General features: G+C 41.1%; 2 protein-coding genes and 1 non-coding gene across 4 annotated transcripts in view; 2 read left to right on the top strand and 1 right to left on the bottom strand.

The window, feature by feature from the left end:
• Window positions 1-12,813, top strand: part of LOC5577306 (insulin-like growth factor-binding protein complex acid labile subunit) — a 583,048-nt gene extending 570,235 nt beyond the window's left edge. For both annotated transcript variants that reach the window (XM_021850182.1, XM_021850183.1), the window contains exon 3: window positions 11,083-12,813. In XM_021850182.1, coding sequence (XP_021705874.1) covers window positions 11,139-12,788 — 1,650 coding nt within the window. In that variant the 5' untranslated portion in view covers window positions 11,083-11,138 and the 3' untranslated portion in view covers window positions 12,789-12,813. The remainder of the gene's footprint in view (window positions 1-11,082) is intronic.
• A 34-nt stretch (window positions 12,814-12,847) lies between these two features.
• LOC110677979 (polyadenylate-binding protein 1-B-like) lies at window positions 12,848-16,203 on the top strand. The gene is made up of 2 exons (XM_021850184.1): window positions 12,848-13,641; window positions 14,473-16,203. Exon 1 carries the CDS (start codon window positions 12,870-12,872, stop codon window positions 13,572-13,574), a length of 705 nt encoding a protein of 234 aa, XP_021705876.1. The 5' UTR covers window positions 12,848-12,869; the 3' UTR covers window positions 13,575-13,641; window positions 14,473-16,203.
• Window positions 16,204-16,231: 28 nt separating this feature from the next.
• Window positions 16,232-16,303, bottom strand: Trnap-agg. Its single transcript has one exon. It is a non-coding gene; the product is annotated as a tRNA-Pro (tRNA).
• Between the last annotated feature and the right edge of the window lie 434 nt (window positions 16,304-16,737).

Genomic DNA, 16,737 nt, shown 5'->3' with positions numbered 1-16,737 from the left:
TTAATGCTTTAAATAATTCTGTGAACATTATATTCATGTCTTAATAAATTAATTTGTAAATAAACATATAAGACATATAACATATTTGTAATAAACATAAAAGATAAAAAAATATATAAAAATCGATGCTTTAACAACTTGGAAAACATTGTTTTAGTTTTATTCATGTTTTCTGTTAGAACTTTTTCTTAAAAAAAACATATGTTCGTTTTGGCAAATATTACATTAAATCAAGATATTTATTCCGTGAATTATGCTCTCAATGTTGCAGAAGATTTCCACCCAATCAACTCATCGATTTGTTTTGAGATATCAATGCTCTTGATGGAATAGCCTAAATACAACTTGGTGGGAAAGCCTGGACAACAGATTCGAGTGTTGTTCTATCATTCAATTTTCTTAACAACTCGGTTATTTGGTTTAGTATTCAATTGTTTCATTATAGGTTATGTAATATAATTTTAGTATGGGGAACGATAAAGAAGTTAAGTTGAAATATTGATAAAGATGAATAGTTTGTATAATAATCGCTAAGATTTTCTGAAAATTTCAAATACTACAAGTGTAATCTTTTATACATCTGGCGCTTGATTACTAAATGGATTTCAATTTGGATAATAATGACGAATATCCATTTCAAATTAAGCTATATTGTTGATCATTTTCATGGAAATCTATTTCCTAACAACAAATAATTTAAAAACAATCCTCTAATATAACGATATTTGTTTTCAATATATTATAAAATTTATTGTACCCTAACTCGATACTGTTAACTTCATCAATTCAATTGAGGATTTTTATTTTTATTTTTTTCTATATTTTCAGCTGTAAACTTGTTTTTCACAGTAATAACAGCAATAGTAACACAATTTAGCCAATAATTTAAACAGGAAAAAGGTTATTTAAAACTGTTTTCCAAAATTACTTTTGAGCGCTACTGCAAATCAAACTTTTATTCGTTAGATTATCCTTACGTTTCAGTCAGTAATTAATATCAAACTTTGTAGTGAACTTTTTTTTTGTTTTAACCCAATAAGGAAAACAAAAAAAAAAGGGGGGGGGGGTTGCTTGATATGATACGTATTTTTCCAAGGGGGGGGGGGTATCAGCATTTGTGACGAAATGCTACGAAGGGGGAGGGGGTTGTAAAAAATCAGTGAAAAAATGCTACGTCATTTATGGACGCCCCCTTAGAAGCTTGTATTTTACAATTGATATCCTTCTGGGCGTTAAGATGCACCTAATCTTCTTGAAATAAGATCAAATTACTCCAGAACGTCGATACAGCTTGGATTTTTTAATTGATTTGGGACGTAAAGGCGCACTTTATCTACGTAGGATAAGATCAAATTTGTCGTAGGTACCACTTAGAGTTTGCAATTGATCTTAATCAGGGCGTTAAGATGCAGCTGATCCACATAACACAAGGTCAAATAATTTCACTGTCTTGAAGCAGCATGGAAATTTTGATTGATCTTCCAAAGCGGTTTTAGATCCTCCAGATCTTGCAAAGATATAGGTGAAATATAGTCAAATAATTCCAGGGCGTTGATATAGCCTACCAATTTTAATTGATGTAGGACCAATATTAATTTGATACAGGACGTTCGAATACACCTGATCTATTTGGAAGACTGTCAAATTTGTCTTGGGTCAATTGACGTTATACAGGGCGTTAAGATGCACCTAATCGACATAGGAAAAGGACAAATTACTCCAGGGCGTTGATACAGCAATATATTCATTAAATGATGTCCTACAGGGTGTTAAGATATAGCTCATCTATTTGAGGCAAAATCAAATTACTCCAGAGCGTTGAATATCTCGATTGATGTTAAATAGGGCTATCAGGTGCGCATGATCTACATAGGATAAAGTCAAATAACCGGAGGGGTTGATACAAGCAAGACTTGCTATAGGGCGTAAAGATGGTTCAGATCTCGCCAAGATCTTTGTGGACTCCTACTCCAGGCCGTCGACACGGATGGATCGATTTATGGCATACAGGGCTTTGAGTTGCATCTGATCTACATAGAGCAAAGTCAAAATACTCCAGGGCGTTGATACAACTTGGAATTGATGTCTTCAGACCGTTAATATGCACCTGATCTACATAGAATAAAGTCAAACTACTCCAAGGCGTTAATATAGCTTGTAATTATTAAATAATATCCTACAGGGCGTTAAACGCAACTGATCTAATTGAGACAAGGTCAATTTACTCTAGGGGGTTGATACAGCTTGACAATTTCGATTGATGTTACACAGGGCGTTTAGTTGCACCTGATCTAAATGCAACAGAGTTAAATTAATTCAAGTCGATGATACAGCTTGAATTTTCAACTGATGTCCCAAAGGGCGTTAAGAAAAAAATCTGAGAAAAGCTTCTTAGTCGTCGACTAAGCGCGACTAAGCAGGACGACAGGGCTGCAAGCTCGTAGTTTCCTTCCGGGGACCTTCTTCGTTGTTATTGTTGTTACAAGAGGAAAAGTCTCCTTCGGAAATGGTTGCTTGTCGAAGTGGCTGGTTCTTCGGTTTGTTTGACCCTTTAGGAAAGGCCAGTTGATTGAGGCATTTCGGTCTGATGTACACGCGATGGAAGGGGAGGGCGAACCGATTTCCTTCGGAGAGATTATGATTTATTGGGGTATAAAGGGTGTGCACTGCACTGGTGTCCGGTTGGGTGGATGATTTTCTTGCTGAAAGATTTTCCGTATAAATTATGAACCATAAAAGGGGTTGGTTAAGATGAATGTATGTTTATTGGAACTGATGTGTGTTTCGGTTCTTACAGGACAAGAGAAAGGAACGGATTCTTCATATTGACTGCTGCCAGCGTGTAAACTAAACTCTCTAAGCAGGATGCATGGGCAACACTTCTGCTTCTTCCAAGGATGAGTTCACAAGTATGAAATATAGAGATTCTAGCTAAGGATAAGATATTTATTGCCTTGTTTTACGACACTGCAGCTCCTGGCACTAGCTCTGGCGATAATACATCTCGAATGCGGTGCCTGTGGTGTTGATGCTCGTGTTCACAACGATGCTCAACATGACCTGTCAGATTCAATATCGACAATGTGTGAATAGAGAACAATTAGGAAGCTAATGGAGCTCCCGGGGGAGTGATTTATATTTATTTCGACGTTTGTTGGCGAGTGTTTGTTTCCGGAAAGTTGTGAGTGAAATATGAAAATTTATCACTGCGACACTCTCTGGTTATGACTGTGATGTATGGGGGCATTATTAATCTAGAAATGGGAACTGGGAATACATGTGGAGCCATTTTTCATCGTTTGATCGTTTGAATAATATGTTTGTCATAAAGACTTCGAAAAAATCTCAACTTAATCCGGGATAATCTCAACTGAGATTCGAAAGTATATCAAATGAGGTTCGAAAGAATCTCAAATGAGATTCGAAAAAATCTCTACTGAGATTCGAAAAAATCTCAAATGAGATTCGAGGGAATCTCAACTGAGATTCGAGGGAATCTCAACTGAGATTCGAGGGAATCTCAACTGAGATTCGAGGGAATCTCAACTGAGATTCGAGGGAATCTCAACTGAGATTCGAGGGAATCTCATCTGAGATTCGAGGGAATCTCAACTGAGATTCGAGGGAATCTCAACTGAGATTCGAGGGAATCTCAACTGAGATTCCAGGGAATATCAACTGAGATTCCAGGGATCAACTGAAATTCGAGGGAATCTCTGAGATCTCTGAGATTCGAAAAAATCTCAACTGAGATTTGAGGGAATCTCAACTGAGATTCGAGGGAATCTCAACTGAAATTCGAGGGAATCTCAACCGAGATTCGAGGGAATCTCAAGTGAGATTCGAGGGAATCTCAAGTGAGATTCGAGGGAATCTCAAGTGAGATTCGAGGGAATCTCAAGTGAGATTCGAGGGAATCTCAAGTGGGATTCGAGGGAATCTCAAGTGAGATTCGAGGGTATCTCAACTGAGATTCGAGGGAATCTCAACTGAGATTCGAGGGAATCTCAACTGAGATTCGAGGGAATCTCAACTGAGATTCGAGGGAATCTCAACTGAGATTCGAAGGAATCTCAACTGAGATTCGAAGGAATCTCAACTGAGATTCGAGGGAATCTCAACTGAGATTCGAGGGAATCTCAACTGAGATTCGAAGGAATCTCAACTGAGATTCGAGGGAATCTCAACTGAGATTCGAGGGAATCTCAACTGAGATTCGAGGGAATCTCAACTGAGATTCGAGGGAACCTCAACTGAAATTCGAGGGAATCTCAACTGAGATTCGAGGGAATCTCAACTGAGATTCGAGGGAATCTCAACTGAGATTCGAGGGAATCTCAACTGAGATTCGAGGGAATCTCAACTGAGATTCGAGGGAATCTCAACTGAGATTCGAGGGAATCTCAACTGAGATTCGAGGGAATCTCAACTGAGATTCGAGGGAATCTCAACTGAGATTCGAGGGAATCTCAACTGAGATTCGAGGGAATCTCAACTGAGATTCGAGGGAATCTCAACTGAGATTCGAGGGAATCTCATCTGAGATTCGAGGGAATCTCAACTGAGATTCGAGGGAATCTCAACTGAGATTCGAGGGAATCTCAACTGAGATTCCAGGGAATATCAACTGAGATTCCAGGGATCAACTGAAATTCGAGGGAATCTCTGAGATCTCTGAGATTCGAAAAAATCTCAACTGAGATTTGAGGGAATCTCAACTGAGATTCGAGGGAATCTCAACTGAAATTCGAGGGAATCTCAACCGAGATTCGAGGGAATCTCAAGTGAGATTCGAGGGAATCTCAAGTGAGATTCGAGGGAATCTCAAGTGAGATTCGAGGGAATCTCAAGTGAGATTCGAGGGAATCTCAAGTGGGATTCGAGGGAATCTCAAGTGAGATTCGAGGGAATCTCAACTGAGATTCGAGGGAATCTCAACTGAGATTCGAGGGAATCTCAACTGAGATTCGAGGGAATCTCAACTGAGATTCGAAGGAATCTCAACTGAGATTCGAAGGAATCTCAACTGAGATTCGAGGGAATCTCAACTGAGATTCGAGGGAATCTCAACTGAGATTCGAAGGAATCTCAACTGAGATTCGAGGGAATCTCAACTGAGATTCGAGGGAATCTCAACTGAGATTCGAGGGAATCTCAACTGAGATTCGAGGGAATCTCAACTGAGATTCGAGGGAATCTCAACTGAGATTCGAGGGAATCTCAACTGAGATTCGAGGGAATCTCAACTGAGATTCGAGGGAATCTCAACTGAGATTCGAGGGAATCTCAACTGAGATTTGAGGGAATCTCAACTGAGATTCGAGGGAATCTCAACTGAGATTCGAGGGAATCTCAACTGAGATTCGAGGGAATCTCAACTGAGATTCGAGGGAATCTCAACTGAGATTCGAGGGAATCTCAACTGAAATTCGAGGGAATCTCAACTGAAATTCGAGGGAATCTCAACTGAGATTCGAGGGAATCTCAACCGAGATTCGAGGGAATCTCAACTGAGATTCGAGGGAATCTCAACTGAGATTCGAAGGAATCTCAACTGAGATTCGAGGGAATCTCAACTGAGATTCGAGGGAATCTCAACTGAGATTCGAGGGAATCTCAACTGAGATTCGAGGGAATCTCAACTGAAATTCGAGGGAATCTCAACTGAGATTCGAGGGAATCTCAACTGAGATTCGAGGGAATCTCAACTGAGATTCGAGGGAATCTCAACTGAGATTCGAGGGAATCTCAACTGAGATTCGAGGGAATCTCAACTGAGATTCGAGGGAATCTCAACTGAGATTCGAGGGAATCTCAACTGAGATTCGAGGGAATCTCAACTGAGATTCGAGGGAATCTCAACTGAGATTCGAGGGAATCTCAACTGAGATTCGAGGGAATCTCAACTGAGATTCGAGGGAATCTCAACTGAGATTCGAGGGAATCTCAACTGAGGTTCGAGGGAATCTCAACTGAGATTCGAGGGAATCTCAACTGAGATTCGAGGGAATCTCAACTGAAATTCGAGGGAATCTCAACTGAAATTCGAGGGAATCTCAACTGAAATTCGAGGGAATCTCAACTGAATTCGAGGGAATCTCAACTGAGATTCGAGGGAATCTCAACTGAGATTCGAGGGAATCTCAACTGAGATTCGAGGGAATCTCAACTGAGATTCGAAGGAATCTCAACTGAGATTCGAAGGAATCTCAACTGAGATTCGAAGGAATCTCAACTGAGATTCGAAGGAATCTCAACTGAGATTCGAAGGAATCTCAACTGAGATTCGAAGGAATCTCATCTGAGATTCGAAGGAATCTCAACTGAGATTCGAAGGAATCTCAACTGAGATTCGAAGGAATCTCAACTGAGATTCGAAGGAATCTCAACTGAGATTCGAAGGAATCTCAACTGAGATTCGAAGGAATCTCAACTGAGATTCGAAGGAATCTCAACTGAGATTCGAAGGAATCTCAACTGAGATTCGAAGGAATTCAAAGGAATTCAAAGATTCGAGGGAATCTCAACTGAGATTCGAGGGAATCTCAACTGAGATTCGAGGGAATCTCAACTGAGATTCGAGGGAATCTCAACTGAGATTCGAGGGAATCTCAACTGAGATTCGAGGGAATCTCAACTGAGATTCGAGGGAATCTCAACTGAGATTCGAGGGAATCTCAACTGAGATTCGAGGGAATCTCAACTGAGATTCGAAGGAATCTCAACTGAGATTCGAGGGAATCTCAACTGAGATTCGAGGGAATCTCAACTGAGATTCGAGGGAATCTCAACTGAGATTCGAGGGAATCTCAACTGAGATTCGAGGGAACCTCAACTGAAATTCGAGGGAATCTCAACTGAGATTCGAGGGAATCTCAACTGAGATTCGAGGGAATCTCAACTGAGATTCGAGGGAATCTCAACTGAGATTCGAGGGAATCTCAACTGAAATTCGAGGGAATCTCAACCGAGATTCGAGGGAATCTCAAGTGAGATTCGAGGGAATCTCAAGTGAGATTCGAGGGAATCTCAAGTGAGATTCGAGGGAATCTCAAGTGAGATTCGAGGGAATCTCAAGTGGGATTCGGGATCAGGATGGGAATCTCAAGTGAGATTCGAGGGAATCTCAACTGAGATTCGAGGGAATCTCAACTGAGATTCGAGGGAATCTCAACTGAGATTCGAGGGAATCTCAACTGAGATTCGAAGGAATCTCAACTGAGATTCGAAGGGAATCTCAACTGAGATTCGAGGGAATCTCAACTGAGATTCGAGGAATCTCAACTGAGATTCGAAGGAATCTCAACTGAGATTCGAGGGAATCTCAACTGAGATTCGAGGGAATCTCAACTGAGATTCGAGGGAATCTCAACTGAGATTCGAGGGAATCTCAACTGAGATTCGAGGGAATCTCAACTGAGATTCGAGGGAATCTCAACTGAGATTCGAGGGAATCTCAACTGAGATTCGAGGGAATCTCAACTGAGATTCGAGGGAATCTCAACTGAGATTCGAGGGAATCTCAACTGAGATTCGAGGGAATCTCAACTGAGATTCGAGGGAATCTCAACTGAGATTCGAGGGAATCTCAACTGAGATTCGAGGGAATCTCAACTGAGATTCGAGGGAATCTCAACTGAGATTCGAGGGAATCTCAACTGAAATTCGAGGGAATCTCAACTGAAATTCGAGGGAATCTCAACTGAGATTCGAGGGAATCTCAACCGAGATTCGAGGGAATCTCAACTGAGATTCGAGGGAATCTCAACTGAGATTCGAAGGAATCTCAACTGAGATTCGAGGGAATCTCAACTGAGATTCGAGGGAATCTCAACTGAGATTCGAGGGAATCTCAACTGAGATTCGAGGGAATCTCAACTGAAATTCGAGGGAATCTCAACTGAGATTCGAGGGAATCTCAACTGAGATTCGAGGGAATCTCAACTGAGATTCGAGGGAATCTCAACTGAGATTCGAGGGAATCTCAACTGAGATTCGAGGGAATCTCAACTGAGATTCGAGGGAATCTCAACTGAGATTCGAGGGAATCTCAACTGAGATTCGAGGGAATCTCAACTGAGATTCGAGGGAATCTCAACTGAGATTCGAGGGAATCTCAACTGAGATTCGAGGGAATCTCAACTGAGATTCGAGGGAATCTCAACTGAGATTCGAGGGAATCTCAACTGAGATTCGAGGGAATCTCAACTGAGGTTCGAGGGAATCTCAACTGAGATTCGAGGGAATCTCAACTGAGATTCGAGGGAATCTCAACTGAAATTCGAGGGAATCTCAACTGAAATTCGAGGGAATCTCAACTGAAATTCGAGGGAATCTCAACTGAGATTCGAGGGAATCTCAACTGAGATTCGAGGGAATCTCAACTGAGATTCGAGGGAATCTCAACTGAGATTCGAAGGAATCTCAACTGAGATTCGAAGGAATCTCAACTGAGATTCGAAGGAATCTCAACTGAGATTCGAAGGAATCTCAACTGAGATTCGAAGGAATCTCAACTGAGATTCGAAGGAATCTCATCTGAGATTCGAAGGAATCTCAACTGAGATTCGAAGGAATCTCAACTGAGATTCGAAGGAATCTCAACTGAGATTCGAAGGAATCTCAACTGAGATTCGAAGGAATCTCAACTGAGATTCGAAGGAATCTCAACTGAGATTCGAAGGAATCTCAACTGAGATTCGAAGGAATCTCAACTGAGATTCGAAGGAATTCAAAGGAATCTCAACTGAGACTCGATGAAAAGTCGCTAAAGAAAGAATTCTCACTGAAATTCGAAAGAAGTCCCAACTGTCTTTTGATGGAGTCTTTATTTAAAATGTATTGAATCCTAACTGAGTTTCGATAGAATTGCAATTGAAAAAACAATTCTAACAGAAATTTGAATTCTCGAAAACATATTCAAACACCCTCAAGTCAGAAAAGTAAACAAAATTACTTCATCGATCTTACGTGTTTCGCAGGCGAAATTCTACGCGTTCTAAATCAACTCAATTTTTCACTTTTAAAACGTTTGATTTCTGGATTTACAAAACGAATTTAGAAATATTTTCAACTATCGAAAAATAACCGCTTCTTTCACCAGTCCGTTGTATGGAGAGACAAAGTGACTTAACCACGAATCAAAACAAAACACTACTTGAGTCGATTTTACACTGGTACAAAAACGTCGTAAGTAACTGAATAAAACGGCTTATCATTTTGTCCTTATTTTATTGTGGGAAATAATAGAAACTACCTAGTTTTTGAACGCGAGCTGATTGTATGCAAAATTAAAGCGAACGGCGCAAAAATGTAAAAAAAAAAAGATTATGCTTAATTAATTGTCACAAAACCGTATGAAAGTTGCTAGAGTCTGTTTAAAAAAGTATTCGAGAATTATTGCAAAACAGATTCAATAAAATTTTGACAGAATTTCGAGTTAAACTCAACAGATATTTGAAAGTACCTAAATTAAGTTCCTAAAGGAATTTAAATATGTTTCGAAAAAACTGAGAGTTGATATTGTTTCAACTTTTGTTTGATAACAGCTTATTTGAGATTCGAAAGCAGCTCTGATACTTTTTTCTGAACATTCTGGAAAGTGAAGTGAGACGGGGTTGGTGGTCCAATGCGTAGCGCTTCTGTTTCACAATCAGAAGGTCTTGGGTTCAATACAAGGCCCGTCCCTTTCCTCGTACTTTGTAGTTGTATCTAGGACTTGCTTCTATTTTCCTCTCTTAATATGTCACAGTTGATCTATCACAGTTCATAGCATTTGCTAGAGCCCGAGACGGATAAAAAAAAACCGTTTCCCTACGCTCATTGGTCCGCATTCTGACGTGGCAGGCGCCATTGTTGCCTAAAAATAGAAGATCATCAGCACTTATAAATTAAGGGTGTCTGTTAATCAAAAGCAGTCATCTGGTTGGTTCCTTGTGAAAGTGTAGCTAATCTGGCGATACTGGAGTAGCAACCACGGGCGGCCAATCAAACTCAAGCTCAAGCTCATTCTGGAACTTGAAAGTGAAATTTATCTCAGTTTCTTGAAATGTGCTTTGTTCGTAAAATTTATCGATCAAATCTTTCGAGAAACCCTAAATAAAAATTCTTCTGAATTGTACAACGCGTTAAAAAAACGACTTCTTACTCCATTCGGACAAATTATGTCTTTTCTTTTATTGTGGGCTTCGTGGCCGTGCGGTTAGTGTCACCAAGGCATTTGGCCGCATCGTGCTAAGGAGTTTGGGTTCGATACCCGCTTCAGGCCGGAAAGCTTTTCGCCAGGAATGTATTTCGACTGTGCCACTGGGCGTTGCATGCTAGTCCGTTGTCTAGTGTGGTGCTTCCTTCAAAGGACATAATCGTCCACTGGAAGCATTAACGTGTCGGTGTCTTTTTTTTCTTTTTTTTCAGAGTAAAACATCAATAATTGAAAAATAATTGAAAAAGTACTCTTGAAGATCTCTTAAATCATTCTCACCAACAACATTATTTATTTAAATTTATGTGTTTGAAACCAACAATGACCTATGTTGAAATAAAATTGCTAAAAAATGTAATGACTTGTTACTTTCCCACCTAAATTGTATAAGTCTATGGTTTCATTATCGTATCACCCTCTCTCAATATTCCCATCAAGACAATTTTATGATGGCTGTCCTCACCAATTCATACCTTTTTCATTCCTAGCCATCCTCCTGTTCCTCTATAAATAAGTATCATTTGTCCATTGACTCACCCAAACGTCCTCTTCGCACCTGATTATGACCGAACCAAACACCTTGAACGCGACGGAAAAAATGCCCCAAAATCCGTGTCGTTTATTATTAATTTTACCGCATTACACCCGGATTAGTGCAGGCATTAGTGTCGATTTTCTCCGGTCCTCTCAAAACGGAACAACAAAACTGTTGCGTCGACGACTCCATGGTATCAGATTTCACACACCGTCAATAAAGCTGCTTCTTCGAAAATCACCTGACCGGGCTCGATTGCCATCCTGCTCCTCCTAATCCAATAAACAGCTTAGCGGCTCGGCTTCCACTCGATAATAAAGTTTTCTTTTCTCGTCTTCCATTTCAGACTATGATCGTTGCGAGGTGCTGAGCGCCCATCACCCAACCCGGAATACTACGCTTATGAAGAATTCATCACAAATTTGTGGAACAATGCTTCGCCCTACCGCATCTAGGTCGGTCCACATGGGCCTTATAATGGTGCTGCTGCTTGGAATCCTGGTTCCGGTGGTTCCCATGTGGTCAGCTTGTCCCCCACCATGTCAATGCGACGACGACACACTGGAGGTTGTGTGTGGCGAAGGACTCCTGGACGTGCTGCCGATTGTGCTTAATCCATCGCTAAAGCGGCTCACCATCAGGAACAATAAAATCAGGGGACTTGATTCGTCGATCCAGTTCTATACGGAGCTGAGATTTTTGGATTTGAGCTACAATCATGTGTTCAACATGCCACCGAAAACGTTTATGTATCAGAGAAGGCTATCGGAGCTGCACCTGAATCACAACAAGGTTGGATCGATTTCGAACAAGACGCTCACGGGCTTGGACTCGTTGACGATTCTGAATTTGAGGGGGAATTTTCTGGATGAGTTAACGGAGGGAATATTCGTGGACTTGAAGAAGTTGGAGGAGCTGAACTTGGGTCAGAATCGAATAGGGAAGATTGACCCGAAGGCTTTCGACGGGTTGGTGAACCTGAAGGTCCTGTATCTGGACGATAATACGCTGAGTGCGGTGCCGTCGCCGGCGTTTGGACCGCTTGTGGCTCTGGCGGAGCTGTACTTGGGGATTAATTCTTTTTCTACGATTGCTAAGGATGCATTTGTGCAGCTGGATAAGTTGAGTAGATTGGATTTGAGGGGAGCTGCACTAGTGAATGTTACCCGAGAGACATTCAGTGGATTGGATGCTCTGAGAGTGTTGGATCTTTCGGACAATCGTCTTAATCGAATTCCAACCACGGAGATGGCCGATTTGATGCGGTTAGAAGAGTTGTCATTGGGACAGAACGATTTCGATAGTATTCCGATGGGAGCTTTTGCTGGGTTGGCAAACTTGAGAAAGATTGACATATCAGGGTCTTTGAAACTGAGCAGAATCGAGACGGGAGCGTTTTCGGCTAATGCCAACCTGGAAGAAATCGTGATAGCATCGAATAAGGCTCTGACAGAGATTCAGGAGGGAGCGTTGAGTGGGTTGCCACATCTGAAGAGACTGATGCTGAAAGACAACGCATTGACGACGCTATCGGATGGTTTGTTCACGTGGAATGAATTGATCGATTTGGACCTGTCAGAGAATCCAATTGCTTGTGACTGCAGAATTTTGTGGTTGCGGAACGTGTTGGTGAATAAGAGCAACAGTAGCCAGAATCAGAACCCTGTGGTTTGCGCTTCACCGGATAGACTGAGAGAGCAAACTTTGCAAGCATTATCGCCTGAATTGCTCGGCTGTTCACATACAGACCCCCAACAACAAGCGATTATTTGTGCTATACTGGTTGCAGCTGCTGCATTCATTACAACATTGGCACTGGTAATCTACAAATGTCGAAGACGAATTCGAGAGGCGGTGAAAGGCAGATGGGGAAACAGTGCCATCGGTCGAAAGGAGCGTGAATACCAGAAGACCTTCTCCGAGGAGGACTACATGGGTAGATTGCCGAATCCGTGCACGATGGGAGGGGTGCATACAACAACGTTGAACAACTATCAAATCAACAACCACCACTCGCATGGAATCCGGCACATACCGGTAACGGAACTATAGCTAGAGGCTCCCCCTCCACCGCCTCGGAGGGGAGGTTCACAGCATCAAATCTGTCCTGGCGGCAGTGCCAACTGTAACGGAATGGCAACGACCTTCCTGCAGCTAAGTCAGGACCATCTGAAGCAACCGGGAATGAAACTGTTCCCCAATTACACCCCACCGATTCCACCCCATCACAACAACAGCAACAGTAGCAGTAGCGCAACGACAGCAACGACGACAGCTTCCGGCAACTTCTCGACAATGTCCAACAATGTCAACAACCATCACTACCATCAAATCACCTACCAGACGCAAACCCTCGCACCGCTTCGGCTAAACCAGGACCATTTCAGCAGTTCGAAAACGAACACTCTTGGTGGAGTCGTCGGCCCAAACGGCCTTCCCAATGGCCGACCAAAATATCAGACCCATCATCATCACCATCACCACCACCACGATGGACTGCACCACGAGCAGCAGCAGCACCAACATCCACCCCATCATCCCCTATCCTCGGACCACGAGTTGGACGTCGATGGGTGCAGTCGCAGTGCCAGCATCAGTGCGGCCAGTGGCTGCGATAATGAGGATGACAGCAATAGTGCGACCACATCGCCTCCGCACAGTCCGACCTCCCCGACGCCACCGGAACTCCCGATCCGGAACGGGCTGCTGCCGGGGAATTACAATGTAAATACACTTAATCACAACATCATCGTCGGCAACGGGAAAATGGCGACAGGAACAGCAACTGCGGCCACTAGCAATACTGGGGGGCGCAAGACTATGCGGCACTATCACTGATGCGTGCTGGAGAGGAAGTTTCCAGGAACGAGAACGCGACGACGACGACGACGAGTTGGTGCCGCTGTAGGGGGACTGGGGGTAGTTTGCCCACGTTAAGGAGAACAGCGATTTTAGATGTGAAAAACATTATTTTATGCTCTTTTTTAACTATGGTCGGATAGATAAACATGTTTTCTACCAAATAGTAGAAACAGCTATCCATTTTTATTTTTCTGTGATTTATAAAATAATTTAAAAAAAATGCTTGCTTAACTGCATATGTATTGTTTTGCGGGGTAAAACGCCCCGCTTGAGTTCGGCGTTAGCCATGCTGTAAACGAACGCACACAATCATGCTTGTATATGTGCTGCATACATCCAGGCGTTTGTTCAGATGTTATTGTTCAATATTAGTATACATGCTGATGCGAAAAATGTACATTTGTAAGGTTCCATTTTTTGCGTAACTTCAACGTGGCATTACGTTTGGTAGAATTTGAATTCAAACGGCTGTTTTGGTGTTATGAAATAGGGGTGGGCGTTTTGCCCCCAGAGTTGATTAAAGTTTAGGTCCTTCAATAAGCTTTTTGAGGGCAAATTTAACATATGTTTTGGGCGTAATACAAACTACGACAGTGCACAAGTTGGCTCTCGGTAATAGTTTCAGAAATTTGGTTATTTATCGACCTAAAAAAAGACATTGAAAATCGCACAAAATTGCAACGAAAACAGCGAAAAACGTTTTTATACTATTTTATCGATTTGGGTGCAAAAAACACATAAAAACATATTAGGAAAAGCATTTTTATCCATTTTTTATGATCTAGGGTGAAAAAAAGCATTCTAAATCACATCGTTCGTCCGAAACGATGGTGGCGCGTTTTGCCCCCTATGGGCATATTACCCCCAGTTCCCCTACAGACCATTTAACGTGATTGTGATTATTTTTCTAACGAATAGGGAAAACACGGAAAAGGGGCGAGGGTGGGAAATCGACTACTAGAGGGAGGGGCAGCTTAACTGTATTATAGAATTGATGTTTTCGAAAGGAATGTGGGCTTAGTGTTCTTGGCGAAGGAGTGATGTTTTGAGCAAAATGGTTCAATAGATCGAATCGAAACATTATTCTTATCGAATCGTTATGATAGCATATTTTGTTTTTTTTTTCTCAATGAATTCGTCAACGGATTCTTCTATAAATTCCAATTGTGATTTCTTAAGGAGTTTTTTGCACTGATTACTCCGGGATTTCCGTAGAAATTTCTATATAAACCACTCAAAGTGTTTCTACAGAAATTACCTCACGGATTTCTTTGAAATTCCAAGCAACACATAGTTCGAGTTGTAGTTAAGCAAGAGACTCCAAAGTTCACTTGATGTCAATCTAGTTTCGCTCAATCAGTTTTGGCTTAGAAATAGGGGAGGCCAGACGGCTACAATTCGTAAATGTCCGACAAAATTCATTGAAAAAAATAAGCAAAATTACTAAAGGCGTGTCTTAGACAAAAGATAGCGAGATTTTTTGGTGAAAAATAAGGCTTCTTCAATGCTTCAAATAGTTTCCACATGGTTAAGTTGTCTTCAGATGAAGAATCCATATTCCAAGGGTCAATTATTGTGCAAATCTAGGGAAAAATTCCTAAAGGAATTCCTGGAAGAATTCTGGGAAACCTAGAGGTAAAGGAAGGAATTCACCAAGATTTCAAGAATAATTTCTTAAAAAGATTCTGATCAAACTTCTTGGGGAAAAAATTTTTTTAATTAATTTCTTCAAAGAATTTAAACATAATTATGTTTTCGTCAGATGAATGGTTAGAAATGTAAGGAATTTTTGGAATCATTGCTCGTTATTCCTTGAAGAATTTTATTACAATCAAAGGGTCAAAGGTTGGCTTCAAACCATTTACTACAAATCTCTTGGAAGTTAGTTAAATAATATTGCCAGATTTGATCATACTTTCAACGCGATTTCCTCCTGGAAGATAACTATTCCTCCAATGTCTACTTTTTATGCACAGATTTATACCGGACAATGTACTTGGATTCAACCAAAGTAAATAACTGACCCTTCAAAAAGGTTAAACTTTTCCATCGCAATTCCTCTTAAAATGTATTGGTTCTTTCAAATTTTTGGAATATTTCGCTAAGGCTTCTGCTAGAAATTTCTTTGTGATTTTTTTTTTAAATTCTTCTTCTTGTGGATTATTTGCATCTAAAACGTCCCTTGCCTTTGAATCTGCACAGGAATTTTCATAGAAAACCCCAGGAATGGTTCCAAAATAAGTATAGCAGTAAAGGACTATTTCGTTTTTTAGAAAACAGTTCATCAATTATTTAAAAAATCTATATTCTAAGATTCAATTTTTTTGCCAATCCAGGGCAGAATTCCTAAAGGAATTCCTGGAAGAATTCTGAGAAACCTAGAAGTCAAGGAAGGAATTCTGCTTGATTTCGAGAATAATTTCTAAAGAAGATACTGATGTAACTTGGGATTTTTTTTATTCAAACTATTAGAAAGCTTTTTATTACCTTGTTATCTCTCATATTTGGTAATGAATTGACGCTAATATTGAGCTGCTCGGTATTCCAATCCGCATGATTATTATATTAATTAACTCATTACGCGTGGTAAAAATGAACAAATTATTGGTGAAATTATGAAAAAAAAAAACCACGAGCTCGGCTGGGATTTGAACCCAGGACTCTTGTATCCTAGACGAGCGCTTTACCAACTTAGCTACAGAGCCACTTGGTGACCCAATAACTGAGTTGGTTACAAGTATAGAATTCAAATCCCTACAGACCACGCGGACCCTTTCATAACCCATATCCATCCATCTCATGTTACTACACACGCGGACAGAGTGAGTGCGATTTGTTTAGTGTTGAAACTGTTTGCCTATCGTACCTACATCGCTTCCGCAACAACTGTATTGTGGAAGAGTAAAGATGTGGGAAGGCTATCAACGTGCCGCTCTCACTCAAGTGACGACATGACTACTACAGAGAGGCAGCAACACTCTAATATAAATTGACGCTTATATTGAGCTGTTTGGTATTCCAATCCGCATGGTTATCCAATTAATTAACTCATTACGCGTGGTAGGGATTTGAATTCTGTACTTGTAACTTGTGGCTCGGTAGCTTAGTTGGTAGAGTACTCGTCTAGCATACAAAAGTC

This window comes from Aedes aegypti, chromosome 3, assembly GCF_002204515.2.
Source record: "Aedes aegypti strain LVP_AGWG chromosome 3, AaegL5.0 Primary Assembly, whole genome shotgun sequence".
Classification (NCBI taxonomy): domain Eukaryota; kingdom Metazoa; phylum Arthropoda; class Insecta; order Diptera; family Culicidae; genus Aedes; species Aedes aegypti.
This window is presented reverse-complemented; position numbering and strand designations above follow the sequence as displayed.

Bases quoted from the DNA above. Each gene is read 5' to 3' on its own strand.
- LOC110677979 (XM_021850184.1), top strand. From the start codon at position 12,870: ATGGCAACGACCTTCCTGCAGCTAAGTCAGGACCATCTGAAGCAACCG.